The sequence below is a fragment of the Carlito syrichta genome, unplaced genomic scaffold (assembly GCF_000164805.1).
Source record: "Carlito syrichta isolate Samal-C Ts95f unplaced genomic scaffold, Tarsius_syrichta-2.0.1 Scaffold304374, whole genome shotgun sequence".
In the NCBI taxonomy this organism is placed as follows: Eukaryota; Metazoa; Chordata; class Mammalia; order Primates; family Tarsiidae; genus Carlito; species Carlito syrichta.
Window position 1 is genome coordinate 196,418 of NW_007248470.1, and position 18,660 is coordinate 215,077.

At 45.7% G+C, this 18,660-nt stretch overlaps 1 protein-coding gene across 1 annotated transcript in view; it reads left to right on the top strand.

The window, feature by feature from the left end:
• Positions 1–2,047: 2,047 nt before the first annotated feature.
• The window catches only part of LOC103262181 (ras GTPase-activating protein 2-like), a gene marked incomplete at its 3' end in the record, with an annotated part of 87,169 nt that continues 70,556 nt past the window's right edge, over positions 2,048–18,660 (top strand). Inside the window, exon 1 of the mRNA XM_021713247.1 lies at positions 2,048–2,342. Coding sequence (XP_021568922.1) covers positions 2,048–2,342 — 295 coding nt within the window. The remainder of the gene's footprint in view (positions 2,343–18,660) is intronic.

The following is an 18,660-nucleotide window of genomic DNA, read 5'->3' on the forward strand; positions in this document are numbered from 1 at the left end:
GCTACTTGGAAGGCTGAGGCGGAAGGATCGCCGGAGACCAGCAGGTTGAGGCTGCGGTGGCCGGGAGCCTCAAAAAAAAGAAAAGAAAAGAAAAAAATGACCCATGGCCAGGCACAGTGGCTCAAACCTGTAATCCCAGAACTTTGGGAGGTGAGAGGATTGCCTGAGCCCTGGGTTCAAGAACAACCTGGGCAACGTGGTGAAACCTCATGTCTACAATAAATCAAAAAATTAGCCGGCCGTCATGTATGCCTGTAGTTCTGGCTGCTTGGAAGGCTGAGGCAGAAGGATTGTCTGAGTCCAGCAGGTGGATGCTGGGGTGGCCATGAGTGTGTCACTGCATTCCAGCTTGGCCAAAGTGACCCATTCGTATCATACCAGAGGTTACACTTCCGCCAAAGTCTGGGATGGGCCCCAGGCACATTTTCACCTAAATGGTTTTCCTTCCCCATACTCACTCCTGCAAAATGTAATAATTCCATCAGCAGCTGCACATAACCTACAAGTTAAATTTCCTATACATGGTTTTCTTCGAGTCAATTTCCTCCTCATGAAACAGCCAGAAGCTCTGACTCTCTCAAAGCTGACATCCTAGTTCCTCACCATGTTATAACAGGATCTCCAGGACACACTCTGGCTTCCTTTCAGCCCTGCCTCCCATAAGTTCCTGAATAAATACTATGGGCAAAGAAAGATACTTCCTACCCTTGATATAGACCTTCTTCTCCCTCACCTGCCTCGGTTCCATGCCTCTGCTCCATTATAGACCTTCTTCTCCCTCACCTGCCTCGGTTCCATGCCTCTGCTCCATGCCATCCAGGCATCTGAAGTGGCTTTCTCTCTTGTCATTAAATGATGGCTTCCTTAAAACAAAATAACGGCTGGGTGTGGTGGCTCAGCCTGTAATCTCAGCATTTTGGGAGGCCAAGGGAAGAGGATTGCTTGATCCCGGGGGTTCAAGACCAGCCTGGGCAACTTGGTGAGACCTTGTTTCTACAATAAATCGCAAAAACTAGCTGGGCATGGTGGCGTGCATCTGTAGTTCCAGCTACTTGGAAGGCAGAGGTGGAAGGATCGCCTGAGCCCAGCAGGTCGAGGCTGCTGTGGCCCTGAGCGTGTCACTGCACTCCAGCCTGGGTGAAAAGAGTGAGACTCCAACTAAAAAAAAAAGAAAATCACCAACTTTGCTTTGTTTTAAACATGCTTGTTTGGCAAAATACAAAGTTGATACCCCTATGTTAATAAATCCTTTTATTTAAAATATTTTATTATGCTGATCTCTTGAATTGTATAGCCAGGGAAGCACAGCCCTACAAAGAAGTCTCCCTTTGAAGACCCAGCCTGACTCCATGTGGAAGAGAAAATTAGCCCATACCTGGGAAAATTGTCCTTGTCCTGAGCCTCCTGTGAGGCCAAGCCAAGAGACCTTAAGGATGACCGAGAACCCTCTCTCCTGTTTGCCAAGATTGCCCTCAGAGTCTGGTTTCCTGTCTGAGGACCCTATATCTTCTTCCAGTCAGTGGCTGGCGAGCTGCGGTCTCCCCACAGGGCTGTGGTCTCAGTCTTGTAGGCCTCTATGGAACAACCACACAAAAACATGATATGTGGGAGGAAAAATTATCAATGTGTATAATGGCGATCGCAGAGTTCTGAAATACCCGAATATGCTACCTTGTTTTATATTTCCTTATACTGACCTTCTTTTCTTCCTACACTTCTAGAGGTTTCCAGTTACCTCAGGGAGGTTTAGGTCCTTGACCTTGGAGTTTTAGGCAGGGAAGTCTTGGAGTAGACAGGGAGAGAAAGAAGAAAGCCCACCCTGTCTATCCTAGGGGACTAGCTAGGAAAATAGGAAGAGACCGGTAAGGGAAGCAGAATCTAATCTCTCTTCCCCTGATTCTGCCCAAAGCAGGAAGGTCTGTTAAGTAGGTAGGGGAAAGGCCGAGGGCTTCTGAAGAATTTGTCTTGGGGACTCTGGGAGGAGTTCACCTTGCGGGTTGCCTGGCACCACCCTAGCCTACATCAAGGCTTAACTCAACAGTACAGCATGGTTATGCAGAGAAAGGGGCAGAATATAATTTCCTGGGCTGTCTCCAGGACCAGTGTGAAAGAGAGTGGACCAGGGAGTTTTCCACCTGCTCTCAAGAAGAGATCTGGAAAGCAACGGGCCTCCACACATCAGCCGTCACAAGGGAAAGGTGAGTCAGCAGCCGGGCTGGGGGTGGGCATTCTAGGGAAGAGCCAGATGGAGGATGTGGGGTCTGGGGCGGCAGCCAGAGCGGAGGCTGAGTCATCAGGGAACACAACCAGTCCCTTCCAAACCAGGAGGAGCCAGACCACAGGTACCATAGATACAGCCTCAACAGCAGGTGTTCACAAAACTCTCAGATTACAGCCAGGCTCACCCTCAAAGGCTGCAACCCAGACAGTATCCAGACCACCCACTCACAGCAGAAATTAGTAAGGGCATAGAAGAAACTGCTTGGATCTGAGGACCCATCTTCTCTCTATCTCTATGGGGTCCTTTAGTCACAACGCCATCAAAAACGCAGATACCAGCTAGAAGTGGTGGCTCGTTGCTGTAATCCCAGCACTTTGGGAGGGGAAGGCGAGAGGATTGCCTGAACCCAGGGGTTGAAGACCAGCCTGGACAACAAGGAGAGACCTCATCTCTACAATAAATAAAAAAAAAAGAAAAAATAGCTGGGAGTGGTGGTGCGTGCCTGTAGTTCCAGCTACTTGGAAGGCTGAAGCGGAAGGCTCATCTGAGCCCAGGATGTCCAGGCTGTGGTAGCCGTGAGCATGCCACCGCACTCCAGCCTGGGCACCAGAGTGAGACCCTGACTCAAAACAAACAAAAACCCAGACACCATCTCAGAAAGATAGACAATGCAGATATCTAGGAAGCTAAGTATCTTTTTACCTAAAGGGATGGACCATGTATCTACTGTGTGTATTTAAATTGTTGCGCTGGAATATTATTCCCTGTATTCAGTGGTTGGAGGCTTATAAGGGAGATAAGATAAGAACAATTTTAAAGAATCGAAGACGTGACATCTTTGCACATCTGTGAGTAGGGTGAAAACAATCTGCAACCCTTCACACATACGAGTGCCGCCAGCTCCTCCCATCCTCCTCCTCATTGCTAAATTGGTGCCACTTGGGCTGCTCAGTTCCTACCCCCCACCTACACCCAACTGTGGAGATGAGCTTGGAGGGTCCAGGCCAGATCTTTGGGACTTTCAGTGCAAAATCAGAAAAGTAAGAGAGGGAGAGAAATAGCGTAAGCCACATGAGTAGATGCAAAGGAGGAAAGAATAAGACAAAAGCTTGTGTGGCAAGAGGCCACGGAGAGAGAGAGACCATGAATGTGTTCAGAGGCATCAAGAAAAAGTAGGCCAAAGACGGAGAGAGACATAGGGAGAGGATGAATGGATGGGCGAACATGCTGTTCTGGAAAAGAGAGGGAAGGAGCCTCGTTTTGTTGGATATGAAGGAAGACAAGAGGAAAAGCATTTTGATAAGAACTACTCTAACTGGGCATGGTATTGCATGCCTGCAGTCCCAGCTGCTCAGAAAGCTGAAGTGGGGAGATCACTTGAACCCAGGAGTTTGAGACCAGGAATTCAAGACAAGACTAGACAAAATAGTGAGAACCACCTCCCATCTAAAAAAAAAAACCAAAAACACAACCTACCCTACATGACATACTTGGATCTCTGGTAGAATTCCTATCAGGACTTTGCTTCTTTGAACCCACAAACTCAGGCACTGAACAACACAGATCTCAGCTTTGGCAGGTTTACAAACATAATGACCTTGCTATTACACAAGAGAAGTATTAATAGAGAGCAAGGATTCTCAACTGGGGGTGATTTGTCTCCCAGAAGTCCTTTGGCAATATCTGCAGACATTTGCGATAGTGACAATTGGGATATGCTAGTGGCATCTAGTGAGTAGAGGCCAGGGATGCTGCTACATGTCCACCATACACAGGACAGTTTCCCACAACATAGAATTATCCCCGACAAAATGTCAATAGTGCCACAGATGAGGGACCCTGAAATAGAAAAATCGAGGAAGGGCCAGTTGTTTCCTCACATCTTCCCTTTCCAATGACAGCACAAAAGACAGTTTTTTTTTTCATTCAAAGTATTTTTTCAATATTGTAATATTAATTCTTAAGCAGCACCACATATATATGGTGATCCAAGCCAAACCTAATGAAAATCCATTTCCTAAAACCCTTTAAGATGGAAAAAATCCTGATAGTCCAGCACAGTGGCTCACACCTATAATCCCAGCACTTTGGGAGGCTGAGGTAAGAGGGTTGTCTGAGCCCATGGGTTCGAGCCCAGCCTGGGTTCTATATGTCTCTGTAGGAACATACCAAGTACCCAAGGCAGGATACCGAGCAGGAAGGAGATTGCCAACAGGCTTGATCCCAGCACCAATGCCACTGAAAGTAACAGCCTTTGGATGCCCCTGCCTGCTTTTAGTGGAGGCCTGACTCTTTCTTCTAGTAGCAGCAAACGTTAGGCAGGACCACCATATGATGACACAAGGCCAGAGAACCAGAAACTAAGAGTTGATTTTATGACTCTGAGCCCGAGCAGTTTTGCCTTAGGCCTAGAAGTGGGAAGATGGCCGTTTTTACCAGCTTTGCTGACACCTGGAAGCCCCGTGGGTTCTGAAGAACAGCATTCTTGGCTTGGGTCTTGACAATCTTATTGCAGGCATTGTTAAGTGACGAGGTCCTTTTATGTGACAGTGGCAGGAGGTGCCAGAGCAGGATAGGAAGAACATATCAAACCCAACAACTCTGCCATGTTTCCCACCCCCTACTCTGTCAATGGTGACCCCTTGGGCCCTCCTGGAAACAAATAATTGAGAAAAATTTCGATTATTTGGGCAGGGGGAAGGTGGAGGCAAGACTAAGAACTTTGAATTAATGATGTTAACAGGACGTCATATGTAGCCCCAAGTCAATATAGGGCCTTTGGAGATTGGATCATAATAACAAGTATGAATGCATCTTGCAACTTTGAAATCAGTTTTCCCAGCTTCCACAACCACCCACAAAAAATGAAAGACGTTTATGTCTTGCTCGCTTCTAGACAATAGTTTATGGTCCAGAAGCTTCTGTTCTCCATGGCTGTCTGCCAAAAATGAGCTGCTTGGGATATGCACAGCTCCAGCCTAGTGTGAGGATTTGAAAGCCAGACCTGGCCTCCTTCCCTTTCTCCTTCCTCATCTGACTTATGAGACGCTGCCTTCTCTCTGCACTGAAGTTTTCTGCAAAGCCCAGGCCCTGCCTGGGCCTGATTATGTGGTCTGCTCTGGTTTCCTTTGTGAGTTTTAAATTCAGAATTTGGGGTTCATTTTTGGCAGCTTCTCTGAACAATACATTTAGTGGATTTACTCATTCATTCAATCATTCACTTTTTTTTTTTTTTTTTGAGTTGGAGTCTCACTCTGTCACCCAGACTGGAGTGCAGTGTCTGCTCCCGGCCACCGCAGCCTCGACTTGCTGGGCGCCGGCGATCCTGCTGCCTCAGCCTTCCAAGTAGCTGGAACCACAGGCGCGCGCTACCATGCCCGGCTAATTTTTTATTTATTGTAGAGATGAGGTCTCGCCAAGTTGCCCAGGCGGGTCTTGAACCCACAGGCTCAGGCAATCCACTCACCTCAGCCTCCCAAGGCGCGGTATTACAGGCTGAGCCACCGAGCCTGGCTTCATTCATTCATTTATCAAACATTTAGAAAGTAAATGCCTTCTATGGTCTTCTATATTTTCTACATACTGGAGAGGCAGAGATAAATAAAATATTGTCCAGTCTTTGAGAATCGTACAGAGAGGTCAACAAGAAGGAATGGTAATTATGTTAGGAACACTTCAGTGAATGTGGTTATATGTGGAGTACAAAAGAAAAAGAGGCCAGTTCTACGGGGTAAAGTCAGGAGGTAAACCTTGGGCATAAAATGTATCGAAATATTTTCAGCTGAACTTTGGCACCATTATTGAAAGGTAAGTGAGTGCGTTGGTATCATGGACAGAGTTGGCTGCCCACTCCAGGGCTTATTGCTCCCCTTTCTTTGTCACAAGAGAACATTGATTTGATTGGGTTCAGACCTCAGGTCTCAGGTAGCAATGTACTTTGGGAAGGAGGGTCTATCCCTAGACTTGGGGATATTAATGTTGAGTAGACTAAGATAATTATACATTCACTGTAATTGTGACTGAGATTTAAAGAGAAGATACCTGGGGTGGTGGTGACTTACAGGGAAGCTATCTGGGAAAGGTTTTTCTCCCTAATAGAAAAAGATATTTTAGAAAAAAAAAAAAACCACTTCCTCTTGCCATTGGATGTTGAGGTGTTTGGAGCTATGGTAGCCATCTTGTGATCATGGGGTAAAAGCCAAAAGACTTGCAAAGAAGCTAACCCAGAACCTTTCTATTGTTGAGCTGGTATATTCCTACCTGAGGCTGCCTACCTAAGGACTTCTTTTTTTAAATGTGTGTTTTTTAAATTGTGATAAATACACAAAACATGAAATGCATCATCTTAACCATTTTTAAGTGTATAGTTCATTGGTATTAAGTGCATTCATATTGTTGTGCAACTATCACCACTATCTGTCTCCAGCACTCTTTTCATCTTGAAAAACTGAAACTCTGTCCCTATTAAACAATAACTCCTTATTCCTTTTTCTCCATTATCCCTGGAAACCACTATTTTACCTCTGTCTATATGAACTTGACTCCTTTCGGCATTTCATTTAAGTGGAATCTTACAGTATTTTCCTTTTTTGTGACTGGTTTATTTCACTTAACATAATGTCCTCAAAGTTCATCCATGTCGTAGTATGTGTCAGAATTTTCTCCCTTTTTAAGGCTGAGTGATATTCCATTTTATATCTGCACCACAGTTGCTTCATCCACTCATCTGTTCATGGACACTTTGGTTGCATCTACCTTTTGGCTATTGTAAATCATGCAGCTATGAACATAGGTGTACAAATATCTCTTTGAGAGCTTGCTTTTAATTATTTTGAGTATATACCCAGAAATGAAGTGCCAGATCATATGGCAAGTCTATTTTTAGTTTTCTTAGGAACAGTAAAGATTTTTTAAATTACTTAATTTTTTCCCCAATAGCTTTAAGGGGTACAAATGGTTTTTGGTTACATGGATGCATTGTACAGTAGTGACATCTGAGCTTTAACTGTACCCACCACCCTCACCTATGTACACTGTACATGATAGGTGCTTTTTCATCCCTTCCCCGCTTCCCATTCTCCCCCTTCTGCGTCTCCAATGTCCATTAGATCATTCTATATGTCTTTGCAGATCTTTGGTTTAGCGCTCACTTACAAGTGAGAACATGTGGTATTTGGTTTTCCACTCCTCTGTTACTTCATTAGGATGTTGGTCTCCAATTACATCCCAGCGGCTGCAAAATACATTACTTCTTTCTTTTTTTTATGGCTGGATTTTTTTTAATGATGAAAATAAAATAGCCGGGCTCGGTGGCTCAGCCTGTAATACTGTGCCTTTGGGAGGCTGAGGTGAGTGGATTGCCTGAGCCCGCGGGTTCGAGACCCGCCTGGGCAACGTGGCAAGACCTCATCTCCACAATAAATCAAAAAAACTAGCCAGGCATGGTAGCATGCGCCTGTAGTTCCAGCTACTTGGAAGGCTGAGGCGGAAGGATCGCCGGAGCCCAGCAGGTCGAGGCTGCAGTGGCCGGGTGTGGCCACTGCACTCCAGTCTGGGCGACAGATTGAGACTCCAAGTCAAAAAAGAAAAGAAAATGTAATTGTTTAAGCCGTTTTCTGAAATTTTCCTAATATTGATACTATTGATACCAGGGATAAGGGTGGGACGGGAACCCTGGACAATGAGAGCAATGTGAGGACAGCAACATCAGCACAGAACCACCTGGGACATTTAAGGAGTTGCAAACAGCTCTCTACATGTCAGCACACAGAATGTACAAACATATCTGTTTGAAACAACAGAACCCACCCTAGCTAGTGTGAGCAGGAAATGAATGCTTTCGAGGTGCTGGGTAGCTAAGAATCTCTTGGAGAGTCGGAGTCAAGTCAGAAAGTTTTTCAATCAAGTACAACACTCAGGTCATACATCTGGTCAATATACACAGACACTGAGGTTTGCACAGAATATAGTGACCAAGACCACTGCTTCTACTGCCTGAGGCCTCTCTGCTATGCTTTGTGCCAACTTCACCAGCAATATCTTCTCCTCACATTTCTGTGAATTGAAGTTATTCATGGCTCAGTTTTCCTTGAGGAAAACTGAGTCATATCTATGAATCCTGCTGCAAGGGAAGCTTTGACTCTGAGAAGGCTGAGACTCAATGTCCTGAGGCTCATTCACATTCAGTAGGCAAGAACGCTGTCATTGATTGTCATGTCTGCCATGGATACGAGAAAGAAAGATATGGGAGTGTGTAATGGATTGACTGTGTCCTCCAAAATTCATATGTTGAAATTCTAACCTCCAGTATGAGATGAGGCCTTTAAGGGGGTAGGCAGTCTTAAATAAAGTTATAAAATGAGGTCCTGATCCAGTAGAATTAGTGTCCTTATGAGGAGAGACACCAGAGAGCTCACAGTCTCTGTTTCCCCCTCTGCATGCATACACCAAGAAAAGGCCATTTAAGGACAGGATGAGAAGGTGACCATCAGCAAGCCAGGAAAGGAAACCTTACCAGAGACTCAATCAACTGGCACCTTGATCTAGAACTTCCAGCCTCCAGAACTGTAGGAAATCAATGTCTGTTGTTTAAGCCACCCAGCCTGTGCTATTTGTTATAATAGCCCCAGCTGACTAATACAGAATTGTAGTACCCAGTTCACATAGTTCCCATGACTGCATGAGAACCTTCAGTTTGCAACCTCTTCATTAAAGGCTTTTAGGTAGAAAAATCATAGAATCAGATCTGCATTTTTTGAAAGAAAACTCCGGTAACAACATGGATGGGGTGGGGAAAGGAATAGATGGAAAGTAGAGTGGTTACTTAGGTGGTGTGACAGTGACTCAAGGAGAGATGATGTGGTGGCGAGCTAAGCAGTGGCAGACAGAATGAGGAAGAAGATGGATTTAAGACACTGAAGGGGAAGAATCTACAGGATTTGGTTATTGGACAGAAAAGGCAAGGAAGAGGAAAGAGTGATACCTCCCCAGTTTCTGACTTGGGTAATCAGATAGGTAAAAGTACAACTCATCCAAACAGAGTATGGAAGGAGGAATGTGTTTGGGGGAAAAAATAAATTCACTTTTTACAAAATCTCAAAGTATTGACCCACAAGACACTTTTTTTTTTTTTTTTTTTTTTGAGTTAGAGTCTCACACTGTTGCCCAGGCTGGAGTGCAGTGGCACACTCACAGTCACTGCAGCTCGGCCTGCTGGGCTCAGGCAATCCTTTCGCCTCAGCCTTCCAAGTAGCTGGAACTGGAACTACAGCCTTCCAAGTAGCTGGAACTACAGGCACATGCTACCATGCCTGGCTAATTTTTTGTTTACTGTAGAGATGAGGTCTCACCAAGTTGCCCGGGCTGATCTTTAACCCACGGGCTCAGGCAATCCACTCACTTTGGCCTCCCAAAGTGCTGGGATTACAGGTTGAGGAAAGTAAGGACACCTAGCAACTGAATACAACTCATGATACAGGATTTTTTTTCTCATTATTGAGATAATTGGTGAAATTTGATTAAAGTTTTATATATTGGCTGGTATGTAGTATCAAATTAATTTTCAGATTTTGATAAGTGCACTAGGTCACGTAAGAGAATTCTTGTTTTGGGGAAATATCCACTAAAGTATTTAGGGATAGAAGGACCACATATTTCTCAAATGATTCTGGAAGAGAGAGGGGAGCAGGGAGAGAAAGAGAGCACAGCAAAGGATAAAAGTAAATATTGTTCAATGTTGGAAAATGGATAGAGAGTATATATAAGTCTGAAATTACATCAACAATTAAAAGTTGTTTAAAAGAATACATTTGAGACCTGACAAGTTAGGCATAGGTGTTTGTGATTACCAAGTTTCAGTAAAAAAAATAATTAAAGAGATGGGGTCTTACTGTGTTACCCAGGCTGGTATGCAGAGGCTATTTATAGGCATGACAGTAGCACACTAAAGCCTTGAATTCCTGGGCTCAAACAGTCCTCCTGCTTCAGCCTCCCAAGTAGCTGGGACTATGGGCATGTGCCACTGCGCCTGGCTTCAGGAAGTTATTTATTGATTAGGGGTTAGCATTCCTCCTGTATTCCTGAAAAGTGAACCCTGAGTTCATTTCTTGGGTTTAGGCCATCTAACCTTCACTCTCCCGCACTAGCATCATGACAGTCCTCACCAGATAAGCCTGGAAAACGTACACTAAGCTGGTCCATCATGTCCACTTTCCTGGGGAACAGCCAGTCATTCATAGCCTGAGGCTTCATGGGCCCTGGGGGGTGATAGCCACTGAGCCTAGGACCCTCCTGAAAGTAGCATCTGTCCCGTGCTGTCTGCAGGTTCACAGGAGCAGACCAGGTTTGCCTTCTTGGGTGAGCCAGGGACACAGCCTTACTAACCTCCTCATTCCTTGTGCCTCATCCCTCTTGGGCTTCCTTCCTTTCATGAAGTCAGACAGGGACAGGCCACTCCCTTCCCAGAGCAGAAGGACCTTCCCCATCAGGTCGTCTTTTTTCAAGGTCTGTTGCTTTCTTCTGCAGTCTGGGGGTGAGGAGTAGTAGGCAAGGTTAGCCTTCTCCTCCTCACAATAAGATACTACTGTAGGTGCCTCCTCACATCCTAATGTGGGAGGCCAGGCCACTTACACAGGATGTACAAGGGTCCATGAGAGCCACACTGGGAGCCAGCATTAGCCATCTCCCCACTCTTGCCTATAACAGAAAGAGGACGGAAGGGTCTTCTGGAAAGAGTTATTACTGTTCTGTGGCATTTCTCCATATCCTTTTTTTTTTTTTTTTTGAGTTGGAGTCTCATTCTGTCATCCTGGAGTGCAGTGACATACTCATGGCCACCACAGCCTCAACCTGCTGGGCTCAGGAGATCCTTCTGCCTCAACCTTCCAAGTAGCTGGAACTACAGGTGCGTGCTACCACATTCAGTTTATTTTTTGATTTACTGTAGAGACAAGGTCTCACCAAGTTGCCCAGGCTGGTCTCGAACCCCTAGGCTCAGGCAATCCTCTCTCCTCGGCCTCCCAAAGTGCTGGGATTATAGGCTGATCCACCGCGCCTAGCCCTCCATGTCCTTCTTATGGGTAAAGGCAAGAAGAGTGTTTCCTCTCTTCTTAAGACAAGTGAGTGATCACCAAGGGACCCTTCAGAGTACGTAAGGGGTGTCTGTCCCTGGAGTGTAACAGACCTGGGAAATCTAATGACCAGAGGCTGAGGCTCCTGCCCTAAGGTGGTGGAAAGGGAGAGCAGGAGTGAGAGAGGAGGAGGGTGAGAGGGAGGTACACTGTAAGGGAGCTTTCCTTCCTCAGGGGGTTGTACACAGACACCCAGGAGGGACTGACTTGGAGATATCATTTAAAGGGTTTCTCCCAAAGTGGGAAGCGCTGAGTGGCCCAACCCAGCAGAGGGGTGGCCTGAAGCAGCCTAGGAGCCCAGTGTCAGCGGCTAGCCGGTGGAGGCCCAGCCAGAGTTGAAGTGCAGAATGGAGAATCTCCAGGCAACCCACATAAAGAAAGTGGTCCTTGAAAGAAAGAGGCTGCTCTGAGCATCAGCAGACCCAGAGAGCAGAAGTGCTAGAGCATGCTAGGACCTGTCACCTAGGGCTGGGCCGTTTCTTCAGTCCCCACTTCCCCTCAGTCCTTCCTGCCCTAGAGGAGTCAGCAACCTCAGCAAGTCCAGAAGGAGACCCCCTCCAAAAGGCAAGACGTCAACTTTACCCGACCCTCCAACCTCCTGTAAACCTCCCAGCTCAGGGCAGGTCTGATCAGAGGAGAGGAGAAGCTTTGACTTTGAAATGAGAAATGTTGATTGTTATTCTGAACTGAACACTTAAATTATTAACATGACTTCTTTGAGAACTAAAAATGACTGAAAAAGCAATGGAACCCATATGAGACTTTACTCCAGGCTGGGAAAGAAGAACAGGGAGAAAAGGTCTTGGAGGAGGAAATGAAATTGGTTTGTACCATAGAGAATCCTGCTTATGAGTAAAATGGCGATTGCAGGAATTGCTGGCTCCTCCTCTGAGTCAGGTCCTCGCTCCTCTAGTCAGGGCTCCTCTTTCTGGAGCCCTGTCTGGTCTTCAGGGGTATACTGTGCCCTTCTCTGCTCAAATAAGTCTCTCCAGTATTTCTCTTCTGAAGCCATCTTCCTGATGCTTTGGGGGCTAAACCCCCAACCATGGTTTTCACTTTTAAAAATTGCCATGAAAGCTCCTCCGACATTGCTCTAACCATTAGGAGTGATCGCTTCCCAGAACGGGACTATTCCAAACCCTCCACACTGGGAAAATCACCCAATGAGAGATGCGTCTTCCTAAGACGGCAATGAAGTGGAATGATTAGAAATGCGCACTGCAGTTAGACTACATGTGTTCAAACCCCAGATATTCTATTTACTAGCTGTCTGACCTGCAGAAGCTCTTTAACCTTTCTGTGTTTAGAGGCATCATCTGCAAAATGGAACAGAGAACAGACAACAATAATAGCAATCGGAACAGGTCCTTGTGAAGAGCCTAGCACAGAGTAAGCACTCAAGACATGGTGCACAGAGTAAGCACTCAATACATGGCGCTATTAGTTCCTGTGTTTTGACAGAGGGTAGAGATATTCTTCAGATAAGCTCCTTTGTCCTGCATTCTTCTTCTTTTTTTTTTTTGAGTTGGAATCTTTCTCCGTTGCCCAGGCTGGAGTGCAGTGGCATGCCACGGCCACTGTAGCCTCCACCTGCTGGGCTCAGGTGATTCTTCCACCTCAGCCTTCCAAGTAGCACATGCCACCACACCCAGCTAATTTTTTGATGTATTGTAGAGATGAAGCCTCGCCAAGTTGCCCAGGCTGTTCTCGAATCTCTGGGCTCAGGCAATCCTTTTACCTCAGTCTCCCAAAGTGCTGGGATTATAGGTGAAGAGCGCAGGGAACAGTCAGAAGGGCATCTCCCGAGGTGGTGCTGAACACTATATAGAACCACACAAAGACAACAAAGGCCCTAAGCTCCGGCTTCTCCCCATACGGTTTCGTGCACGCGAAGTTTAAACCTGCGCGCGAATAATTTCTCCCTATAGGGATACTACCTCATAGTCTCCTCCAATAAAGCCCAAGCATGGCACTGGCCAGCCCCTGCCAGGCCCATAAATACAGCCTTCTCCCTACATATCACCCCCCACCTCTCGCTCTCTCTTCCCCCCCATCTCTCTCTCTCTCTTTCTCTCCCTCTCCCTCTCTCTCTCTCTCCCTCCCTAACCCCCGCGGCTACAGACCCTTTTCCTTTTCCCTGTAGATGCTGCTTTAATAAATCTCTTGGTCCCTAACAGGTGTGGAGTTGTTATTGGCGCCTAAGTTCTTTCAATAGGCATGAGCCACCACACCCGGCTGTCCTGCATTCTTGAACCTCAATTTCATTGATGTTTTCCCCCACAGGGGGCTCTGGGCCAGCTCTGTAGCCAGCTCCTTTCTAGGTCCATCAGGTCTCCTCTCTCCTTCCTAAGAGATTGGAAGAACTTAAGGGCATCTTCTAACCAACCACCACTCCATTTTTCTCCCAGGCACTGGGGAGGGCAATGGGAAGAGACACATGGACCTCCAACCTGCCATGAGCACAGCCAAGTGGGTCTCCAGCTCCACATTCCTTTCTTGACTGCAGGAGGTACAAACTCAAGCGTGTGCCGGTCAGGCTGAGTAGCAGGGCTCTTGGTCTCAGGAGACCTTAGCTGTGTCTTCAGAGCATGGAAATCAGCTGGGCCATGGTCTGAGGTCCTCTGGCCTGGCTTACACCAACTGAAAGGAGCATATCTCCAGGGTTTGTGGTGAATGGACAGATCTGCCCTGACAAAGAAATTTCCTGAATACAGAGGAGAAGATGAAACAAGTGAATGGTTGCCCAACTTTTCCGGTTTTCTCTTTACACATTATCGGTCTAAAATGACAAGAGCGCACTGAGGATGGAGTGGATATGCCACCACAGTTCAAAAGGAGGGAAGCTAACAACTGCAGTCACACTGGCCTAAGGGCACCAACTGTCCCATGCTCTGACATTCAGGCCTTTGAAGTCCTCTTCCAAGAGCTGAGCAAATCTGAAAATATTTTCAGTGGAGGAGCTGGAGGCTTTAAGATAAAAATTTGTCCACATTTTTGGACATATCCTTTTCATGGCCCTCTTTGATCTTGAGATGAAATGTTAAAAGCAAGTTTTCTGAATACTTAAGGTCTCTCCTCACCTTCCACCACTCCAACTTTATTGAAGAGTGCTGACTGGACTTAAAGATTGTTTTTATGATGTAACTGAGGGCATGATACACAAACAGTACTCTGATAGGATAAATGGCAAAACCAAGTCGTCAATGACTAAAAGAATGGTCTCTCCACTAGTCCTCCAGAAATTTTTGCCTTATGAGTGTATAGCCCTATGAAAATGATCTACATTTATTAAAAAAGTAAGCACATTTCTCTTCCCTTGACTCACCAGAAAGAAGATGACAAGTAACTCAGGGCCAGGAGGGACCTTATAATGCCACCTTAAGGCTGGTGGGTGCTGATTCAAAAATATGCCATAATTTACAAGTTCTGGAATTAGTTTCTAGCTGCAGGACAATGTAGCTGGGCTAGGTGGCTCAGTCTGTAATCCCGCGCTTTGGGAGGCTGAGGTGAGTGCATTGCCTGAGTCCACAGGTTCGAGACCTGCCTGGGCAACTTGGCGAGACCGCAACTCTACAATAAATAAAAAATTAGCCAGACATGGAAGCGTGCGCCTGTAGCTCCAGCTACTTGGAAGGCTGAGGCAGAAGGATCGCTGGACCCCAGCAGGTCGAGGCTGCGGTGGCCGGGAGCGGCCACTGCACTCCAGTCTGTGTGACAGAGGGAGAGTCCCACTCAAAAAAAAAAAAAAAGAGAGACAATGTAGTTCTCCTACATCATCCACTATGAAGCAAGCCAGTAAACAGCTGAATGGGTTAAAAACAAGTGAAGAAATAGGAAAAGACGTAGTAGTGAATGGTTGCTCATTAGAATAGGGGTAGAGATAGGAGTGATGGCCTTTAAACACATTCATTAATAATTTGAGGAAGGAAGTGAAGTGCAAGTTTGAGTATGATGCAATATTGTTCCAGTTACTAAACATCATGAAGAAAAGAGAGGAACTCTAGATGAATTTAAAACACGATGCAAGGGCAGTAAAGAGAATGAGATGTAACAGCCTTCTTGTCATTGTCCTGTGAGTAAGTCTTACTAGTCTTTACAAAATTTTATTTCTCAAATATTTTCCCTTAAGGAAACACTGACTCTGCTAAAGACCTTTACAAAGTAGAATGTTGCTAGAAAAGAAAGAAAGAAAGAAAGAAAGGAAAGAAAGAAAGAAAGAAAAAAGAAAGAAAGAAAAAAGAAAGAAAGAAAGAAAGAAAGAAAGAAAGAAAGAAAGAAAGAAAGAAAGAAAGAAAAAGAAAGAAAGAAAAGAAAAAAGAGCCAGGCAGAGTGGCTCAAACCTGTAATCCCAGTACTTTGGGAGGCAGAGGTGGGATGACTGCCTGAGCCCAGAAGTTCAAGACCAGCCTGAGCAACTTGGCGAGACCTCGTCTCCACAATAAATTAAAAACTTAGCCAGGTCCGTGGTGGTGCACACCTGTAGTTCCACTTACTTGGAAGCTGAAGCAAAGGATCGCCTGAACCCAGCAGGTCGAGGCTGCGGTGGCCATGAGCATGCCACTGAACACGAGCATGGGTGACAGAATGAGACTCTGACTAAAAAAAAAGTAATTAGAAATGATTTCGGATGAAGAAGAAACTGAGTTTTTGGATCGTAGTGAAACAGTACAATTAGTCTGAAATATGCAACTGTAATCTGAAAATCTCCCAGGAAGACTGCCTGGGAGGAAAAAAAAGGGGAGTGTCACTTCATGTAAAATTTTCATACCCTTAGTGACAATTTAGTAATAGAGTACTTGGGGTTCATCTGGGGAGAAAGAAGGAAAATGAGAAGAATTTGGTACAGGTATTGATATTTTAAAGAAAAGAGCAAACATTTGAAAACCGGTTTTTAATTTTCAAATGAGAAGTTGTTATTAAAGCTTTCCATTTCTATTTTATCCATTTAGATAGATGTGACAGTGAATAATACATACAAAGCAGAATTTTCAACAAAGGAAAACTTCAAGTCTGCAGTGTGGAGGAAGTGAGTTAATATGATTCTTCCTATTCATTCAGTACTTTATGAAGGAGTTTAAAAAGTGACTTTTGGAGAAGAGAGAAAACAATTACACAGGTTCATATAATACTATGTAGAAAGTGACCAATGCCACCCGAGGTTCAAATAAGAACTGGTTATGAGAGGAAGAAGCAGATGAGGCAGCACTTAGGCAGGAGGAAGGCCCAACAGAGTCAGGTGGTGAGAAAAGTGGCTCACTGTGGCTGGAGATCAGAGGAGTCAGGTAGGCTGGGTCCCAACCCGGAACACTTGGCTGAAGAATTTGAACTTTATTCTTTAGTCATTTCTAGCACTGTTCATGACCTGTAGTGTGCACTTGCTTGCTGCCGGAAAGGATGAATAAAGCCATTAATGTTTTCTTGAGCCGGCAACTGACAAGCTCCAATTTTTGCGTTAGGAAGATTAATTTAAGTGGTGTGTAGGAGGAATGAAAGGGTTAGGAGACCTATTATAAGAGTTCCAGTCAAGAGCATGAGGTCATGTTTACTGAGTTAATCCTTCTATGTATTCTGCATTCCACTAGATGCTTCTATACATGCTCTCAATAATTATTTAATTCTAATAATATCCCTTCAAAGAAGGAAGAGTAAGTATAGCATTTTCCTTTTACTGTTAAATAAACAGGTTCAGAAAGGTTGAGTAACTTGCCCAAACGTCATACATGTCAAAACCTTCATACATGATTCTAAAAAGGCATGCCTTTAAAAGTAAGGCCAAAAAAACCCAAAACAAACAAACAAACAAAAAAAACCCTATAAAAACCATAAGACACTGATACTCTTCAAATGAGGGTAATTTCAACAAGGGCAATGGCAGGGGATGGAAAGGAAGGAAGACAGAGATTTCAGCAGCGTCAGAAGGATGTGGCAACTGAAAACAATATGGGGAAAAGGAACAAAAAAGTCAAAGTTTCTAGCCCAAGTAGCAGTACATGGGTGTGAACTCAGATTTGGAAAGGAGGGTAAAAAATTAAGCTTTGGACCTATTGTTTGAAATGACAGCAAAACACTCATATTTAGAGGAGGTGCATTCACTTTATCCAACAGGTATGAAGATCAAATGAGGGAACAGGGGTCACCCACAACACTGGCAGAACTGGAAGTTTTGCACCTCAGCACCAGACACATACTAGAACTCGGGTCATTCTCTCTGGCTGTCCAGTCAAGTGGCTTCTACTTCTTGGTACAGGTCTGCCTCTCCCTTGCCTCTTCAGTTCATTCCTCAGGTGCAATTCCAGGAAGATTCTTCCTAACATTCTGTTTCCCCACCCTACATCTTATCTATGCCCTTTTCTGTTCTCTACACTGAGCTGCTGGAGGGCTGGAGTTCTCTACACCTTGATCTTTGTGTAATTTCTGAGGCTCTCAGTATGCCTGACCCTCAAAAAATATTTGTTAACTGACTGATACCTGTTGCTGCCCTGGAAAAGAACTACCCTGCCCTGTTAAGTCAGTTTCTTCCTTCTTAGGGCAGCGCAGTTAACAACCTCCAAGACCAGGAAATTATCTTCCTCATCACATACCAGGGTATTATTCATGGAGTTTACTCATTGTAAAGAGTTCCTTTGAAATAAAGCTAACAATTAGTCAACGATTTACAAATTTCCTAGGGTCAATCAACTTTTTAACAAGCCCATTTATGGTGGTGGTGGTTGGGGGAAATCCTTCTTTCCGCTGTCTGTTCCCGAAATACACAAGAGGTGATAATGCTTCAGAATGTCTCTATGGGAGAGTCCCAGACGCTGCATTCACCCTGGAATTGGGGTTTATGGTCCTTTTCCTGAACCAGCTTTTGCAGCCCAGTGATCTTACTTACGAGGAAGGGTTTGTGTGTGAGGTGTTTGGTTTGGCTGCGGGGAGCACGTGGATGTATTGGGGGAGTCTCCAACACACCTCTTGGCTCCTTTCGAATAAGGTGGTTTTGAGGTCCACCCACCTGCCAGATTCCATTCTATTTTCTTTCCACGGGGAGTCCCCCGATGGGGAGGGGCCTGTAATTCCGCGAGCGTTGGGAGATGCGGAGGTCGGTTCGTGGCGGGAGCCCGGGAGGGGGGAGGATGTAGGGATTCCCGGAGGGCCGGGGTTTCCCCCTGCGGCGGTTTGAAGGCCGCTCAGAGCCACATCGCGGACCCACACGCGGCCAGCCCCACCGGCCTGGAGCTGGGCTCCCGCCCGGGCAGCCGGCAGTCGGGGAGGGCGGGGTCGGCGAACGTGGAGCCCCGGGTGGGGCGGGGGCGGGGCCGCGGCGGGGCG